The sequence below is a fragment of the Phoenix dactylifera genome, chromosome 2 (assembly GCF_051530095.1).
Source record: "Phoenix dactylifera cultivar Ajwa chromosome 2, Ajwa_hap1_PhDact_Kaust_v1.1, whole genome shotgun sequence".
NCBI lineage: Eukaryota > Viridiplantae > Streptophyta > Magnoliopsida > Arecales > Arecaceae > Phoenix > Phoenix dactylifera.
This window is the reverse complement of record NC_143191.1, coordinates 47,253,848-47,272,055: the sequence shown is the minus strand read 5'-3', so window position 1 is coordinate 47,272,055 and position 18,208 is coordinate 47,253,848. Positions and strand designations below refer to the sequence as shown.

The window sequence follows — 18,208 nt, the reverse complement described above, 5'->3', positions numbered from 1 at the left end:
AAGGGGACATAGCTTTGCATTCTTCTAGTCTCGAGTATCTGGGCATATAGAAGGGTAACTTCCGGTTCTCAGAAATCTTGTCATTCGTTCTTGCTTTCCTTGCATTCTCCCACTAGCTTGGAAGATAACACATGAATAAATTGGCTGGCCATCCAGAAGGGCCCCCAATATACCATGAATTATGTGCAAGATGTCAATAGAAAAAGTATCCTCCCATCATCACACTACAATGGAGGACCAAGAAACAAGAAAGAGCATAAGACTTTTTTAAAACAAAGAAGACAGGCTTCAGTTCACAACCAAAAAAATCCTGGCTTAGAACTGGCATGATGTCATGTGGTCTAAACTTGGAAAGGATTCATCAGTCAAAATCATGAAATAGTGTGAGATCCAAATATATTTGATCAATGGATATGTAGTTTCACAGGCAGTTTGCCACATAATAGTCTAAACATTCATCCCAGTTGTAGTTTGGTTCCTTTGGAATGTCCATAATTAACTTAGTCAACTTACTGGAGATGAAATTGTTAACCGCTTCTCTGCTTTTGATAAGTATGGTGTCTGCTAGCAAAGAAGTTAGATCATAGGTCTAACTTACCTTGAGATTTTCAGCATGTCCATAAATTAAAGACGTATCAAGAAGAAATCAAAAATATAAGTCTCACTGTTTCACATTATAGTTTTAAGGGTCTGAACCTAATGAACAGCAAATTAAAATGGATTGAGTTTCAAAGTTAAACAGAGGGGCAGCTACCAGACAGAGCCACAAGGAACATGTACCGCAATGGTGTGACTTTCTCTTAAAAGAAAAAAAATGGGAATCTAAAAATTTGAGGGCCTCTGTCATCCACTAGATGTGCATGTCATCCAATCAGTTCACAAGTCTCCATACTTTCTGAGCTATACCTGCAAGTGCATATATGAAAGATACAGTCACAAGCTCTAAGCAACAGGTTTTCCAAATCTGATGTGAAAATATATGAGAATGACTTGATTATAAAACCTGGAATGGCGCTTACAAGCGCAATCATAAATATGTCTTGTTCTAAGCTGACATGTGAAAGTGAGACCAGAAACGTCCAGCATCTGCCCCGAGAACCTTGCTACTGTTGAAACTGAAACACACGCAAAGCGGCAAAGCTTGTAAAAAAAAGTTGAGATACAAAATTTACAACAAAACTCGGGGAAAACCTTTGAGAACAGCAAGGAAAAGTGACAACATAATTAACAGCATTTTCCTTACAAATCCCCAAATATTATGCCTTGTACTTAGCTGACAGTTGGCCTTTATCCCTTCTAAATTTCATTTGCAGAAAAATAAGTCTAGGATTCTATAGCAAGACAAAAAGGCGATAACCAACTCTATTACAATTCAGTTAATTACAGTATCAATAGCTTTGATCCAGTGCTAGATAATTCAATGGGAAGTAGTTGCATTCTGTAGCGTTGCATTTTCGATTATCCACCTTGTGACCTCTTGAGTTGATTACTATTGTAAACCAAATTTAGATGGTCCATCTCTTCTGTGAGTAGCAATCTGTTCTAGCTATCTACAGTTCACACTCTCCAAAGACATTATATCACAACAATCAAAGCAAGATCAACCTTCATATATCTTGCAATTCTTCTATATGGAGGCAATATTGTAGTCTGTTAAGCTTAGGGTTAAGGTTTTCTGAATCTGTTGACCAAGAACCCTTGCAACCTCGAATATACCGTTATCGAGTAATATGGGATGTTCTCGATTAATGTGATTTAAGCATGATCACGCGCAGAAAGAGTAAGAACTGTCAAATCTACCAGTCCAGCAAATGCAAATATTTTGCTAATACACATGGTTATCAAAATGATGTCACAAAAAAATAATCATCTATAAAGTTGTGAAGAGAAAATAAACAGATAAGTTCTCTTAACATTTGGTTTCAATCAAAGATAAACAAAGAAAAAGTATAGCATGCATTTGATATATCTACTTGTTCCTGGGCTTCCAGGATTTTTACTTGAATCATAAAAGCAACTATCACGCACTACAGTTATTGTTCAGTAGTAATATGATGTTATCATATACTCGAGTAATTAGAGACATGCTTGTCTTGATTGTTTCCAAATCCAAGTCATCACGTGGCTCAATTTTAAGCCCAACAGTAACCACAAGCCTCATCACATTTAACGAAATTGGCCTTGAAGAGCAAGCCTATGCAAGTTATTATAAGCCTAAGATGATTTTAAGTATTAGAAACAGCCAAATGACCCAAACAAGTCCTTTATTTTTCACTAAAAAAAAACAAGTATTATTATCACTGCCTTTTCTTGTGGCCAAAACTTGGGAGTTGGGACACACAATAATTATGGAAAATTGAGTGTAACATATATTTGAACTGTTCATAGTCCAATGCAATCTAAGAACAAGAAGTCGTTCAAAATTTTAATTACTATTATTCTAGAGCCATTGCCATGAAGTGATCATCAATGATATTTTCAAGCACAAAAATGACGAACCAAGTAGTCTAAAGCAGCTAGAGATGGAACATGATCATGAGAACACCATAAGCGTAATTGATTGAATAAAATTCAAATGCTTTGAGAATACTGTAAACAAAAAATTAATAGAATAAATTAATAATTCTCTGAAAAACTAAATCTTTTTGTGGGAGTTTGCTAGAACATAGAAAATTAAATATAAACTCATGTGCCAATAATATCAGAAAATAAAAACATTTGTGAATTTCAAGTGGTACATTTCAAATTCAAATTTGAAATGCACTAGAAATGGTAATCTTGTTGGCATATCTTGTGATTGTAGCTGGCATGAATCAAGTCTGCTATCAATAATGATATACACAGTTTACAATAAAAGAATACTTCAAAAACTATTCTTAACCAGATCCTGGAACATTCACTGATATTACATGCTATTCAATTAATATCAACTAAACTAAGGCTTTTTTCTAACTCCGAAAATGGAGAGTTTTGATCCTGCCTGAGGATTGAATCAAGTAGCTCTAACCACTATATTTCAAATAAAGATGAGAGCAACAATAAAAATTACTATGTCTCAAATATAGACTTTTCAGTAAAGTTGATTAGTCCATGGAGAAAGTTAAAAAAAGGTAACTGCTTAAAATAAAACAAGCCTAAGAACTTATGCACCTGCTTGAAGAATGTATCAATATCATCCATAAAGTCACACTTGTCCATGTCAAATTCTGTTTCAGATGGTGAATGCTCTGAAAGATGTTTCGTCAATTCTGGATTACTTATTTCTTTGAATTTTTCTCCATCAGGACAACTCTGCAAATCCACTGAGTCTCCACTAACTTGCATTCCCATAACTGCTCCAGTGTGGTCAACAAACTTATTCTGCTCATATTGCACTGTATACAGCAAGAGTTTATAGTTAAACAGAGGATAACTGTAAGTATAACAAGATTTAGATATATGTGCAATTTTGTAGACACATATGTTTAGAATTAAATGGACAGTTCAGCTCAGGTGCAGTTGAAAAGAATGATAAATTTTCGCAACATCGTAATTCAAAAATAAGCAGCTGAATTTGCCCTATGTTGCTTACTTGGAAGTATTGCATTCAACTCAGCTACGGTGATGTTTTCCAAGATATCATGATAATCATTTGATGAACACCCAGGTTGGAAACCTGAGCTTGGTCCAGGATGTCCACTGGTTGCACAAGGATTATAGGAAGAATTCTGCACAGAGCCATCAACTTGATCTGGTGAAGTAAGAAACTGACAGCTCAAGCTGTTGAATCCTGACGGGGCATTTGATGTCCCCATCATGGAAGGATTTGACAAAAGCCCAGGTTGAGGACCTGAATTTGGTCCAGGATTTCCACTGCTTGAACAAGGATTATGAAAAGAATTCTGCATATGGCCATCAACTTGATTTGGACTTGCGGGGAGATTGTGATAGGCCGGGAACTGGAATCCTGATTGGGTATTTGATGTTCCCACTACATCAGGATTCGATGCATATCCAAACTGTTGCATTCTTAATTGACCTGCTTGAGGATTTGCTGTAAATTGTTGGTGTACACTATCTGGATTGTTCATTGAAGGAGGTAAGCATGCTGGTGCAATTTGAGAAAGGTTATAGTGAGAATTTTGAGAATGACAAAATGGATAAACTGCATATTGATTTTGATGCTTACCAACTTTAAGACCTCCAAGAGTACTGACATTGGAATCGAGCTGTTGATTAAAGGGAAGTAGAAGAGAGCTTGGATGGCTGCCACCATATCCAATTGGGCCAAGACCACCATAATATTGTAGATCCATTCTTATACCATTCTTCTTAAGAGCCAGTCTATACTTCTGTATTACAAGTAAAAGGAAAAAATAAGCTGCTTTTGCTTATAGAACACCATTCTAAAAAAAATATGGTGCATGACATTAATGATTTATATAAATGAGATAACCTCAAATAATTCACAAATGTATAACATTAGATTCAAAATTGTGGTTGTAGATATGTGCATTTAATTGTGTGGATAGACATATAGAAGACCTTATATACATTACCAACAAAGGCTTGGAAATACTAAAAATATGAACTGACCTGCAGATGGCTTGCAATATTCTCACGAGTAAGTCCTGAGACATTCATTAAATCCTGTATCTTTCTGGGCACCGCTCCTGCAAGACAAAATAATACTTTTAAGATTCTATCATAAATAACTCTGTGAAGATTGCATTGTATTCAGTTTTACTTACTATCTATGCCTAAATGATGTACAGCTTTCAGGAATAGAGCATGCATCTCCAGTGACCACACAAACCTAGGCTTCTTCTGTGTTGATGAGCCATCACTACATCTCTCTCTCTCTCTGCCTTTTCTCATAACCTTTGTAGTATGACCATCTTCTAATTCTTGTTCATGACCAGCTTCTAATTCCCTATCATGATTATCTTCTAATTCTATTTCATGGTTATCATCAAATTCTTCTTCAAGATCATCTTCTAATGCCATTTCATGATTATTCCTGTCACCAAGACTGTGAGCCCCCTTTGTACCATGTAATGATTTCTTAACCACGTGCTTCCAGATGAGCCTCAGTTCCTCAAGCCTCACAGGTTTCACCAAATAGTCAACAGCCCCATACGCAATACCTTTCAACACTGTATTTACTTCGCCATCTGCGGACAACACTGAATAAAAATTGCTTCTGTTAAGAATCATGTAGAGATCATAGGTAAATGTGACGAAGGTAATAAACTTTTTTATTCATAGTAGTTGCCCACTTACTAATTACAGGTACATCCATCTCGAGTCTAATGGCTTCCAACAGTCCAAATCCGTCCATCTCAGGCATCCGAACATCACTAATGACAAGATCATAATTGTCTCTGTTCTCTCTTAATAACTTTAAAGCTGTAAGTGCATTCAGGGTTGCAGTAACTGCGCACCATACATAATTAGCACAATGAAACAGGTTACGAGTAAGCATTTTTCAAATAAGAGGAGTAAGCATTTTTCATATAAGAAAGTCTTTTAACTGATATGATGAACAGTCCTTGCTAATCTGCATCAAACTTCCACCAGCATATTATGTATGGGCAAGGTTGCCATAGAAATCAAAAAATGGATTTTGATACCCATCTAGTAGCATTACGTAATAATCATACAACCCAAACATAGAAATTTAAAATCAAACCAATAATAAGCTTGTGGACGGAGCGAAACACGAGTCTTATAAGAAGAGTTACAAGTGAGTTCCGGATGGTGAAAATGGTTGTCCCAAAGAATGCTGCTGAGCCAACAGATTCATATTGCTGAATCTCAAGCAATTGTTGGAATAAGTACATAAAAGATGCTCTCATTTTTATTTTTTATAGGCCATCCAGTAGTGCAGTGATAGCATCATGTTAAAGTTGTTAACAAAAGTCCGAAGATGGATTTCCATATTGATCTATTAGCATTTTATAAAAAGCAAACAACACAAAGAGATGACGTTGATGAGAAGCTAGATTTATTTGATATTAAGAGATTTATATCAGCATAACATTAAAGATATTCCCACTTTTGACGTTCAAGGCATCTATGATCCACAACCTTCAATGCAGGATATTGGAAATAACAAGATATGGACTTCCTGATATGACAAATCTTGAAAGTAAAGGACGCTGTATAAATATATTTCTATAGATATATGACTACATTACCAGTCATCCTCTTCTTTTCCTTCATTTTATTTTCCTTTCTTTGTTAAAAGACCACTGATATTTGCAACCATATTAACAAGATCATTTTATTGTTTAAAAAAATTCTAGTTTGAGATATTTATAGGTTATCGAGTGTCTATTCAAAAATTATCGGTGTTGGTTAATAACAAAGCACATGCTTTAAACATGTGCAATGATATTCATCTCACTCCACATGCTGTTGTTAACAAACTAGTTACTACTACCCGCCATATCCCAACTAATCAGTTAATCACAATTATTTTATTATGTATAGTGTAATTTGTATGATCACTTACTAGCCATTTGAACATCCAAATTAATTTGAGAGAGAAACTTTATTGCTACCCAAAGTCAGCTTTGTCTGATCCAGTTTTAAGCCACCTGGGTTATGAGTTGAAAAGATGTTATCCAATGTGTGGAACAGAACTTCAAGAACCACATACTTCTGTTTTATTGCATATGAATTGTATACAAACTTCAACATTATGTTTTTCTATCGAGGAACCAATTCATCATACTAAATAGTCACCATATACACAAGTAATACGACTAATATTGGATGATAAGCTATTGTCCCTTCCATCATTTGTTTGAAACAATTTTATATTGCGTGAGTCAGATACATAAATACTCAATACAACTTCTCATGATTATCATCAGACTTCAGAATGTGGAGTTTTTTAATAATTTTGAAATATTTTCATTTAACAAGAAAAAATATTGAAATAATTCAGCTTGGGCTATGTAAAAAACATGCTAAGAAAACCAAGACCTTGTCTGTTGATTTGACATGGATGTCCTAAGAACCTGACATGGACAAGTCTCTCCTAGCCAAAGTACAGACTTTATTTCTTTTATTTCTAAAATTGAGAACCAAAATTACAGCTTAACCAATATAGTTAAAAAGCTGCTTACAATCCTTAGGCCTATATAAATATTTGAACTTAAAGGTTGAAGCCTTATATAGTCTAAATTTCCTTGACTATGAATTATGTTCTTTCACTACAATTACAAGAATAAGAAGCCCACGATGACTAAAAATTATGCTAACATAGGTATTGTACTATTTGGTTTAGGATGCTTAAATAGATGAAGATAGAAGTTAATCTACATTACATATTGTTCGAACTTTAAGAGTGCTCGAGAAGTCAAATTTTTGACCAAAGGAGCAAAAGTCAGCATATAACAAATCCCTACTTCTTGGTGAAAATGAGAAAATAAATGAACTGTTAATGTTTATACAAAATTAATGAATTCATGGGTTCAATATAAAGCATCTAACTCTTTGAAAAACTCTTTTCTGCAAACCAGGTAATTAACATATGTAATCCAAATAGGACTTGTTCAAGAAATATACCACTATGACTTGCTATGATCCAACTCATATATCAGATTTAACGACATTTTTAAGCATCATACTGGTAAAACCAGCTGGCACGTATAAGGATAATGTAGAGCCTCAAAGTCAGCTTCAAAACAAGTATTTACATGCACAAAACTGGCATGTGTTCATCGAGTTATGCATATAAAAGGAACCTTTTTTCTTTGCCATAAAATTTTATTTTAAAGCATATCTCAACTCATAAACTATTATGTACATCATTAAATAAAGAAAGGGAAAAAAGAATCCACAATTCTAAGGTGAATCAGAAAGGGAAAAAATTAACTAGGAACAATGACAGCCTTCAGATCTAGTTTATAAAAGCTAAAGACAGATCTCCTATGTCAGATCTAGCTAAAAACTGCTAAGCATTGGTATCTTTCCTCATGATCAACATGAAAGTCTTTTCCCATTAATATGGCATCTATTTAGCAGAACACAAAGAAGAGAATATCGGACAAGATTTTACAACAGATTGTCAATATGACAATATCCCTCTAAGAATTGGTGCTAGGTTCCAAATTTGAGTAGATGTACTCTATGAGTTGCAATTAAAGCTCATGAAACCCTGGAACAATCCTCCCAAATTCCCTAAGATTAAGAGAGAGCCATAGATGGAAAATGTGATTTAGGAAACCGCAACATCTGAAGCACAAATTATAAGCCAAGAGTCGTTTCAATTAGTCATTTCAATTCAAGGTCCACAATCTCGGTACCAAGTACCATATTGATATCTTATTGGTTCGGTATGGTATACACTCTATACCGAAATAGATTTGTAACCATTATTCTAAATTTTTATCTCAGTGTGCTTCGATATAGGTCGGTATGCTTCGGTATAAGCCCGTGCACACCTCGGTATACCTTGGTACACCTCGATACAGGGCAATATAGGGCTTATACCGACTCAAAGTCGAGTTTCATACTAGTTTTCTCCCAGTACGGTATGGAACACCTCGTACCAAGTGGTACGGCAGACTATATTTCAATTACCAATTTCAAAGAACACAATGTCAATATTTGTTGAAGTGAGAAAAGTGTTCAAAATACTTTAAAAACTAGATGATTTTAGTGCTTAGAAGGCCTATATGCCAGTGAGAGGTATCGCGGTTATATAATTTTCTTCTAAGCTTTTGAATATGGCCATATTTCGAACTAGGGTTGGAAGTGAGCCAGGTTGGCTTCAATTTGGGCTTTATGCCCGCTCTAAATAAAACATTGGTCAAGCTTGGGCCTGGAACCCCATGCGGCCACATCTAATTTCTTTCTTCCTTCCCCTCACTTGGGTCTGGCACGTTTTGGGAGCTAGACTTGGGTTCAAGCATTGTTTGGGCTTGGCCAAACTTTGAATAAAAAATTCGGGCCCAGGCCTGGCGAAAAGTCTGAAACTTTTTAGGTTCAAGTCCAAGTAGTAAGAAAACCCGACCTAGTTCCAACTATACTTTACTAAAGTTTTAAATACCGGTACCAAACCTCATGTCATTTTTCCATTAGAATGGTACAACATCACTATGGTACCAGCATTGATGGTATGTACCAAAGTTGAAAGCATCAAAAAGAATGATAAAATGTTAATATGCATCGATACATTCGGTATGATAATGTCAATACACACCTCATGACACCATCCAAGCAACAGCAAAACTCAACCCAACCTGGCCTAATTCCAACCCTACTTTTAACCAAGGTTTTAAAAACCAGTACCAAACCCCATAGCCTTTTTTCATCAGAATTATAGGGCATCAAGTAGGTACCAGTACCCATGTACCAAAATTGAAAATATAAAAAAGAATAAAAAACTATCGTTACTCATCAAAATGATTGGTATAAATGGAATTATCAGTAAACAACGCTACGGACCTTACAGATAGTTTAGACATCCTAGCACCCACACCGGTGTCAATTTCTCATCAAAATGATACAATACTAATGGTGTCATCCTATTCCAACAGTTTTTGAATCCATGATTTTAACTATGTACCTTCTAGTTTAACCAAAGCAAGATTTGTTTAATAATAACATATACAACAACAAGAACCAACAAGAAATTAATTCAATGAGAATTCTCTTTTTTGACCTTACAGCATAGATGGTAATTCTTACTAATAAATTAGTACTTTAGGAAAACATTAAAAAGTGTTTCCTTAAAACAAGGTTATAGAGCAAGACTTTTTTACTCTCAAATTGGGTAAAGCAAGGTTCGTTGTGCCAGTACCAGAGCCCGTACTGGTCGGTCGGCAGCACAGTTTGATATGCCCCCATGTCGTTCTGTGTCGGGCCCATACTGACTCAGCAAAGAGGGCAAGAGAGAGGGAGAACGGGAGAGAGGAAGAGAGAGATGGGGGAGGGAGAGGGAAGAGGGGCTCCGAAGGCTGCTGGAGGGCACCGAAAGGGTGCTGGAGGGCCTCAAAGGGTCGGAGGAGGGGCTCTGACCTCCGGACCTCTTGTTTTATTTGAAACAGAGGTCCATTGGGGCTCCATTTTTATTTTAAAAATTTTACGTGAAGTTGGAAAGGGGGTTGCCGACTTCACTTAAAATTTTCAAAATAAAGCCGACTTCACTTAAAATTTTTAAAATAAAAAAGGAGCCCCGACAAACCCCTATTTCTTTCAAAATAGAGGTCTGGAGGGTAGATCCCTTCCTCTGGCCTTCTATGACCCTCCATCCCTCTCCCTCTCCCTTCCTCCCCCTCTCTCTATCTTTTCCTCTCTTTTCTTCCCCCTCTCCCCCTTCCGTCGGTTTCTCGTTTTAAATGTCAGAACCATCCCGATTCACCGCCAGCACGGCTCGGTACGCTCCAAATTGGGCGGTTCGAGACAGTTCTGCAATCCTTGGGGTAAAGCATTGGTGTAAGTTTTAGCTTCTTTTTGGGAAGAAACATTTCAATTAACAAGAAATATTATAGGAAAGAAATTGAGGATATGAGTGTTATTTAAAAATAGAAACTACTACATCAATATTCACTAAGTAAAAATATTTACAAATATTAATGCAAAATACATATTTTATAAAAAAATGTGGTTCAGTAATAGCATGTTTTAATATTTGTAGCTATATCCACTAGATTACGGTGTTAGATACAATCTTGGACCATGCTCCCAATCCTGCTCCATGGCCATTATCTTCTTTACTTTTTCAACTTTGGATAATGTCAAATCTTTTGCTCCCTTATTCTAGGAGAATAAATGAGCCAAGCTCTCACATGTCACATTGTGCTAAAGCTCAGCACATACTATAATTAAATTGATCTTCAGTTTGGCTCAACTACTCTTGAGTCAAAATTGAGCTACTCGTGGTTGGTTCATTCTAGAGATTTGTAAGAATTTGATATCCTCCAAGGATTTGATTTATATACTCTTAGCTAATCTATGTTAGATCTCAATCTATTGGCTTATATGTTTATTAACAAGTAAAAGTTGTGTCTGTTAGATTGAGGTGCAACAACTGAGATACATTTTTCTTTGCATGAAATATGTTAACATTTGATAAATAGATATAAAGAGTATACTTGATTAATAAATGGTAGATTAAATGTTAATATATATATATATATGTATGTATGTATGTATGTATAAAGAAAAGAGATTGTTTCATTGAGTTAAACATGACCAAGTTGAGAAAATCTCAATCTTAGCTTAGTAATCAACCAAGCCCTTATTAAGCTAAAGTTCAAGCTAAATGTGAGCTAATCACAAACTTCTCACTCATTTGATGAGCCTACTTTGATCCTCTCTAGTTTTCACTCTGTTTCCATGCACGGGCTATTTTTTTAAGTTTTAACAGGTATGCCATACTTGCACTGTAAAAAAAATATATTATCTGGTTAGATAAAAAAATTAGCATTCAATTTCGTGGAGAACCACAAAAAATAAAATGCATTTATAAGAGATTGTAAATTATCAAAAATGCTCTAGAATGAATTTTTGAAGCAGCATGGCGTAATTGCCCTCTTGCTATTGATGCAAGGCATCATCTTACCTTTCCTAACTGGGATCACTCCAACAACTATACCACCTTCAGCACACTTGTGAGTCCTTAAATTCTACAATGTTCCAAGTGATGGCCTTCTAGGACATGGCTTTGCACTTGTATTATATTCAAAAGGGCATTGCAGCATGTTCTTCAACATGCACTTTCCTATGGAGGTGAGTGCAGTCTTGTAGTCTAAATAGAAAGTGCAGATTGCAGTCCATCATGGGAGCATAATGCCTTCGTAATGAATTCTACGACCATGAAATGATAAAATCTGCACTTTATTGCTCCTTTCAGAAAATCCAGCAACAGACGAAATGACAAGGTTACGCAAATCACTTATGAAACACATGTCGGAGCATGTGGTGGATATATTAGAGGACAAGCTTGATTTGTAAAAGCACTTCATTCAACAATACGATGTCTCATGCACACAGTGCTTGCATATTATCCTAGTGCCTGTTCCAAGCAACTATTATGTTTTGTGGCTGTGGCCTGCCCTTTAGATGCTTCATAAACAGCCATATCTTCAGGTGAACAGGTAATTCCCTATGAATAGTTATAGAAGAGTCCCATGAAGGAGTCATTTCGTGAATCTAAGTTGAGCACTGAATGTCTTTGGCAAGGTCAATGGTTTTGGTTTTTCTGACCTTTTGTTATATAAATAACTCTAAGAGCAACTATTAATGCAAAAGACGGCAAAATACAGCAAGAAAAAGAAGAATAATAAGAAGCACCATAGAGCAAATATTAAAATATTATGTGTTTCGTTTTGGGCTACAACCACATTCTTAAGACACCAAAAGATCCATAATAATAGAAAAAAACTTAACTTCTGAACCTCATACAACCCACAATTCCTTGGAGTAAATCAACCAACAGTTTCAAGAAGAATCACCTTACACCTTATCAAAGATTACAAGAAAGAAAATCACTGGCAGAGAAGAAAAAAGCCAAGGAGAACTCTTCCCTCTTTGATATGGCATTTTTCGTCAAGAAGCCTCATTTCTAAGCTTTCGCTTACTTCATCTCATGCACTTCTTTCCTTTAAGCTTTTCCAGTAAATGTTCTAGAGAACCACAGCCATAAGATCCTCCATGTGAGCCTGTGGTCATAAGATGTTAAAATGCAAGAGAATGGAGTCCAATCTAAACCATGATTACAAGAAACCCAAACCCAAAGCAAACGAGCTCCCTTTTCTTTACAATTCACAAATAATCCATCTTTCAAATTTGCGAGTGGGGTTCTTCTGGCCATGGATTGAAGTACTAGTGAGTAGCGGTTATACCATAGCATACCAATAAAGTACCAGCACCAAAATGTCCCTTGCGTACTATGCCAACGCATGGTACAACATCTCGATTTTACTATGCTGGCATTGGCAGGCATCTCGTCTGTAGGTATAGTACTCTATTACTCCGGTCTATACTATACCAGCACTGGTACTATAAATCTTATTTTTAACTCTCTTTTCCTTTGATAAGCATGTCCCACTTCCTTATCACATCCCCCCCTTAACCTTTCCCACGGGGACAAAATTGAAATTTGTTATGCTCCAAAACCTTTAAATGAGGGAGTAGGCCAAAACTAGTTGAATGACAAACCAAGTTGCATCCTTTAATTGCATGATATTAAGTTTGTGGCATGCCCTAAGTGTTAGTTGTGCCTTAAATGATACTTTTTAGGTGGCTTATGTATGACTCTTCAACGGCAAAGTGTTAGTTATGCATGTCTTTAATCCTAATGAAAATTTAATCATAAATTGCTTTCCTGGCACAGTGTAATATCAGGTTGTTTCCCTCTGACTGTTGTTACTACTTGTTATTGTTGGTTCAAGTATAATTGGAAACTTTTCTAGTTTTGATGGTGAGTGACTATTTGGATGTACTCATTATTTTGGTCTTAAGAGATTATCATGCCATGACAAGCGATGGCCTCCAGCAAGACCTTAAAATAACAAGCTAAGGAATAAAAAGGCATTGTGGAATTATCATGATTGATGTTAGCTATTGGTCATGTGGAAAACACCTAAGAAGAACTATATCACATTAATTGTGAGAACGTCTTTCTCTTAATAGCAACAAAGGAAATTATTTCCCTATTAAACATGAGCACACTAATGTACAATTACAGAGGGCGGGCCTTGGGCAACAGTAAGGTTGCTTCATGGTGACCTGTGTGTCATGGATTCAAAACACAGAAATGGCCTCTCCGTATACGAGGGTAAGGGTGCATACATCTAACCCTTCTCGAACCCGGCAGTTGCAGGAGCCTCGTGCACCAAGATGCCATTTTTTAACATTATTACACAATCCTGTAATTCATGCAAAAATGAAGCTAAATTTAGAAGCTTTGAAATGGTTAAAGCGTTTATGCTATTCTTAGACTATTGATGGATTTGCTAACTTGTTTCTATTACAATGGATAAGAATGCAAGCATGACATCTTTGAGGTCTTCTTAGAGAAGGGAGTGGAGCATCAGACTTTGGGGTCCTTGGTGTGAATACAAAACTCGGAGCTCTTGTCCCTTAGAGAGATCCTAAGCCCTCTATCTCCCTTCTTGTAGAATGATAACTTGAGTGGGTCAAGGATGCATCATGCATCAAGAATCTTTCTAGCAAACTCCTATAAATTCATAAACCTAAATGTTGTCATATGCCCTTTCTCTTTGGTGCTTTGGAATATGAAAGCTCTTGAGAGAGCAAGCATCTTTATGTAGTTGGCTTTAAAGAATAAAGCTCACATCGAGGACACTCTTAGAAAGAAGGTATCTTCTATCTATAGTTCTCAATACTTCCAACGCCTTGAAAAATTGTTAGCCACCTTTTAGATTGTTCCTTCTTTAAGGTGAATTGGCTTTCCATTAAACGCGGCTTCAAAAATAAAGAGCACCTTGGAAGTCTTTTTTTAATAGAAGAGTAGCCAAAAGGACGAGGAAATTGTGAGAGAAGATGCTTGTTGCAATATGCTGCTCGATTTGGAAAAAAGAAACAAAACATTCTTTCTCCACAAAAAATGTACCCTTAGACAAGAAAATCTGCTTTCTACTGTAACTCCTTCCTACATTAGAGTATTTTATACAGCTGATGGACCAGGGTTCGCCGAACCGATACCGAGTCATATTAGCGAGTGACTGACTGGTACAGTACGGTACTGATATATAACATACTGAACCACGACATACCAGAATCGGAGGAGGCAAAGAGAGGGAGGGATAGAGGGGGAGAGAGAGGTCAAGGCCTTCGTACTCATCTGAGAGAGAGAGAGACCAAGATTGAGGCATCTAACGACAGCTTCACAAAGGAACAGAGGTCAGCAGAGGAGGCAGGAGAGGAGAGGGGAAGCCAGGGCTTTGAGAGCTTCAAACCATCAATAGGGAGCTCCGAGAGATACAGATCCAGTGATGGAAACCAAGAGAGAGGGAGATAGAGATTCATCTGGTCGGGATGTCATTGTCGTACATCATCATCGTCGACAGGGACCGAGAGCTTCGAACAGTGTGCCAACATTATAAATCCTGAAGGGGACCGAGGGTTTTGAAAAGGGCCATCGAGTGCTTTTAGAAATCTTATTTTAACCGGCTGAACCATGTCGATAACCAACCGGTTTGATTTGGTATGCTCCAAACTAGCCGATTCGGCATGGTTCTGCTTTCCCTAATGGACCTTTTCCAATAAAGAGCTAATTCTTGAGGATTGAAATCTTCTATATAGAGATCCAAAAGAGTGTATCTTCTTCTTTTTCTCCTCCTAGCTCTCCCTTGTTTTCCTCTTCTTGTTAATCTTGCGTTCGCTCTTTTCTTCGAAATAGATTCGAGGGGGTTTTTCCTTCCCTTTCATCCAAAATAGGGAAGAAAAACAAAACAGACACATCTACTTGCCTTACCAAGCAAGAACTAAACCTTCCATAGAACCTTAAACTTATTGTGGCAATTATGTTGCATTAGTAATTCAAAATTTGCTGCCTACTTTGCTGCCTACAATTCTAAACTATCTTCCTTATAGGGCCTCCACAAATTACAACTCACAATACTTTTAATCCAATATCAAATCAATTTTGATAATGGATCCTTCCATTATTTAGTTGGACAATCGTTCAAGGTTGTCACAACGGCAACTTTGGTGACTACCTGCCCAACAGCCTACAGACCTAGAACTTTTGAGGTCTTCAGTTGAGGAAGCCACCCAAGTGTCTGCATTGACACCTCGGCGGCACCTAGCTGCCTATGGGCTGCTTTTAGTCTCAGGCAGGCTCCTTGTTCTTTGATTTGTTGAAAGCAATAAATTCTTTTAAATGATTCTCTCTTTAAGAATAAAGAATTGACTTCAAGAGAAAAGATTTTGGGTCCATTTATAACACAGTCCCTTAGCGCTTGAACATTCCATGTTTCTAATAAGCATTATATACTTTAACCACTTAATAGAAAAATTATAAGTAAAACTAAAGTAAGTAGATCAAAGATTTCATTGTCACATAATTTAAAAAATTTATAACCTTATTGCCTACCAATATGATTTTCTTTTCTTTCTTTTTATGAATTATATATGACTTGCTTAGGCATATAGGCATTCCACCTAGGCCTTTAAAGAGGTAAAAACCAAGGACCACCAGGTCAATTTGACAATTTTGCAACCTCTATATGTTTATTTGTCATTCAGATATTCATCAAGTTAAATAAACTAAACACCAAGTAAAGAAATCCATAATGATGTCCTTGTCCATACAAAATTAAAACTATGACTAGAATCTTCAAGATGGTCAAAGGTTTACACTTTTATGTCACTGTTGATGGAACCGCATTGATGAGGCATTCAATACAGACATATCCACTCGCCTTATCCAGCAGGTACATAAACTTCCATGAAACCTTAAACCTATCGTGTCAGTTGTATTGAACAGATACATCAAATCATTGCTAGTTTTCTTCATTCTCTAGTAGCAATTTATGTAAATAGCTTAACTAACTATATTTAACATGATTATAAACTATGTTCCAAACAAGAGGTTCTCAAGTTAAAAATTACAATGTTTTCAATCTAGCTTAAAAAGATTGAACCAATTTTATTAATGTGCCTTACATTGCAAACTCAGATAATCTCTCATCAGTTGTTCTGGCATTCTACGATGGACCTTTCCAATTACCACAAAGAAAAAAATATGAATTCACAAACAGAAACTTGCTTTCCTTCTAATTCTTAAATTAAATGAAATAACCCGGTTTTTATTTTTGCAACTACTTCGTGAGTAATTAAAGCTCAAACTGGAAGCCTCGAGGTGTTTACAGGGTTTATGTTATTTTCGCATCATTAATGAAGTGCTTGGTCTTAACTGCAATTTGCCGCATCAAATCTTTGCTTGTTGCTTCATTTCTGCTATCCAGTCATGAAAATAAGGCAACATAATTATACATTAATCATTACATAACAAAAAAAGTTGATCGTCACTTATCTTCCAGAAAGGTGGTGCACAAATCACGATATGTTCAATGCAGTTTAATGATATCCAAACAATTTTACCAGCGTGTCCTTTACAAACTCAGACAGTTTTTATGAGTTGTTTCCTAATTTTGCAACGAACACTTTTAATTACCAAACATTAAAATAATGATTCCACCCGACTGAAACTTGTCATCTTTCTTTCTATCTTTCAGATAACCAGAAGCAACAACTCTTCTGAAAACAATCTACCATAATCTCATAAGATTGACAAAGAATTCATCAACAAACAAATCGACTAGAAAGCAAGAACTTCAGACAACAGCTACGACAGAAGATTACACAACCTATACAAACAATGAAACAAACCCACTTCCTGGACCACAAAATCCTTCACCATCAAGAAAAGAAATCAAACCGAAACATCAAGAAAAAGAAACCAAGTATCAAACGAGGCAACCGAGATATCAAATCCAAAAGAAGCATCAGCTCAGCAGAAGTCCACAAGGAGCAACGTACCTAGATAGCCGCATCGCAAGAGGAGAAACTCCACCGTCCTGAGGGATATGATATCATCGTCCACGACCAGAACCCGCAGTCCAAACGGGAACTGGGACTGGCCTCCGTTAGAAGATTCGGCAACCATGGCTTGTAACCAAGAATCGGATTTGGAGCGGAGAAATCCACGAACCGATGGAGACTCTGGCGGTCGGGATTTCTTAGGTCGACGAGAGTCACGAGAGGGAGGGCGAAGACTCTTTCGCTTTCCATTATCCTCCATTTATAGGCGGGGAGCCCGCGGAGGGGTGAAGCGACCGGGAGGAGTGGGGGAAGAGAACAGAGCTTACACAGAAGGCCGGTGATTGGTCCGAGATTTCAAGGGGCCACCGAGACGGACGACTGGGATTGGAGGTAGGCAAACCGAGTGAGCCTTTGTCGAGGACCCTGCGGGCTATTCTAACGGGGGACGGCCTGATAGCCCCACGCGACACATTTGCCAAACAACACCCACCTCTAATTCCCTTCGTATTTAAAGTAAACGAGGGGCGGGGAGGGTACCCGCAGCGCGTCCGGGGATATCAGGGACGCAGTAATGTCAAGTTAGGGGCTTCGTTCAAAACTTCCCTACATATCGAGGACTTTGCAGCAATATCTCTCTTGGACGTTACAAATTCTTAGGGCTATCCTTATATAACCTGTGGTTGTGATTGCATGCAGA

The 18,208-nt window shown here is 36.9% G+C and overlaps 1 protein-coding gene across 2 annotated transcripts; it reads right to left on the bottom strand.

Annotated features, from left to right (window-relative positions):
* Positions 1 to 646: 646 nt before the first annotated feature.
* Positions 647 to 17,961, bottom strand: LOC103718410 (two-component response regulator ARR14-like). 2 transcript variants are annotated; one of them, XR_015975747.1, is made up of 9 exons: positions 17,509 to 17,961; positions 5,263 to 5,415; positions 4,731 to 5,165; positions 4,576 to 4,652; positions 4,169 to 4,331; positions 3,572 to 4,087; positions 3,151 to 3,374; positions 1,004 to 1,115; positions 647 to 906 (listed from the first exon to the last, which is right to left on the bottom strand). XR_015975747.1 is itself a non-coding variant. In XM_088716691.2 (8 exons), the coding sequence occupies exons 1-8, from the start codon at positions 17,768 to 17,770 to the stop codon at positions 1,104 to 1,106; spliced, it is 1,842 nt and encodes a 613-aa protein (XP_088572817.1). In that variant the 5' UTR covers positions 17,771 to 17,961; the 3' UTR covers positions 647 to 1,103. The 2 variants fall into 2 exon arrangements, 1 of the variants encoding a protein (XP_088572817.1); XM_088716691.2 differs by having other exon boundaries at positions 647 to 1,115.
* Between the last annotated feature and the right edge of the window lie 247 nt (positions 17,962 to 18,208).

Excerpts from the sequence above, each read along its gene's own strand:
- LOC103718410 (XM_088716691.2), bottom strand. The coding sequence starts at position 17,770 with ATGGAGGATAATGGAAAGCGAAAGAGTCTTCGCCCTCCCTCTCGTGAC. Across the intron at positions 5,416-17,508 it reads CTTGCGATGCGGCTATCTAG|TTACTGCAACCCTGAATGCA; the intron begins GTACGTTGCTCC and ends TATGGTGCGCAG. Across the intron at positions 3,375-3,571 it reads GTTGAATGCAATACTTCCAA|TGCAATATGAGCAGAATAAG; the intron begins GTAAGCAACATA and ends TGCTGTATACAG.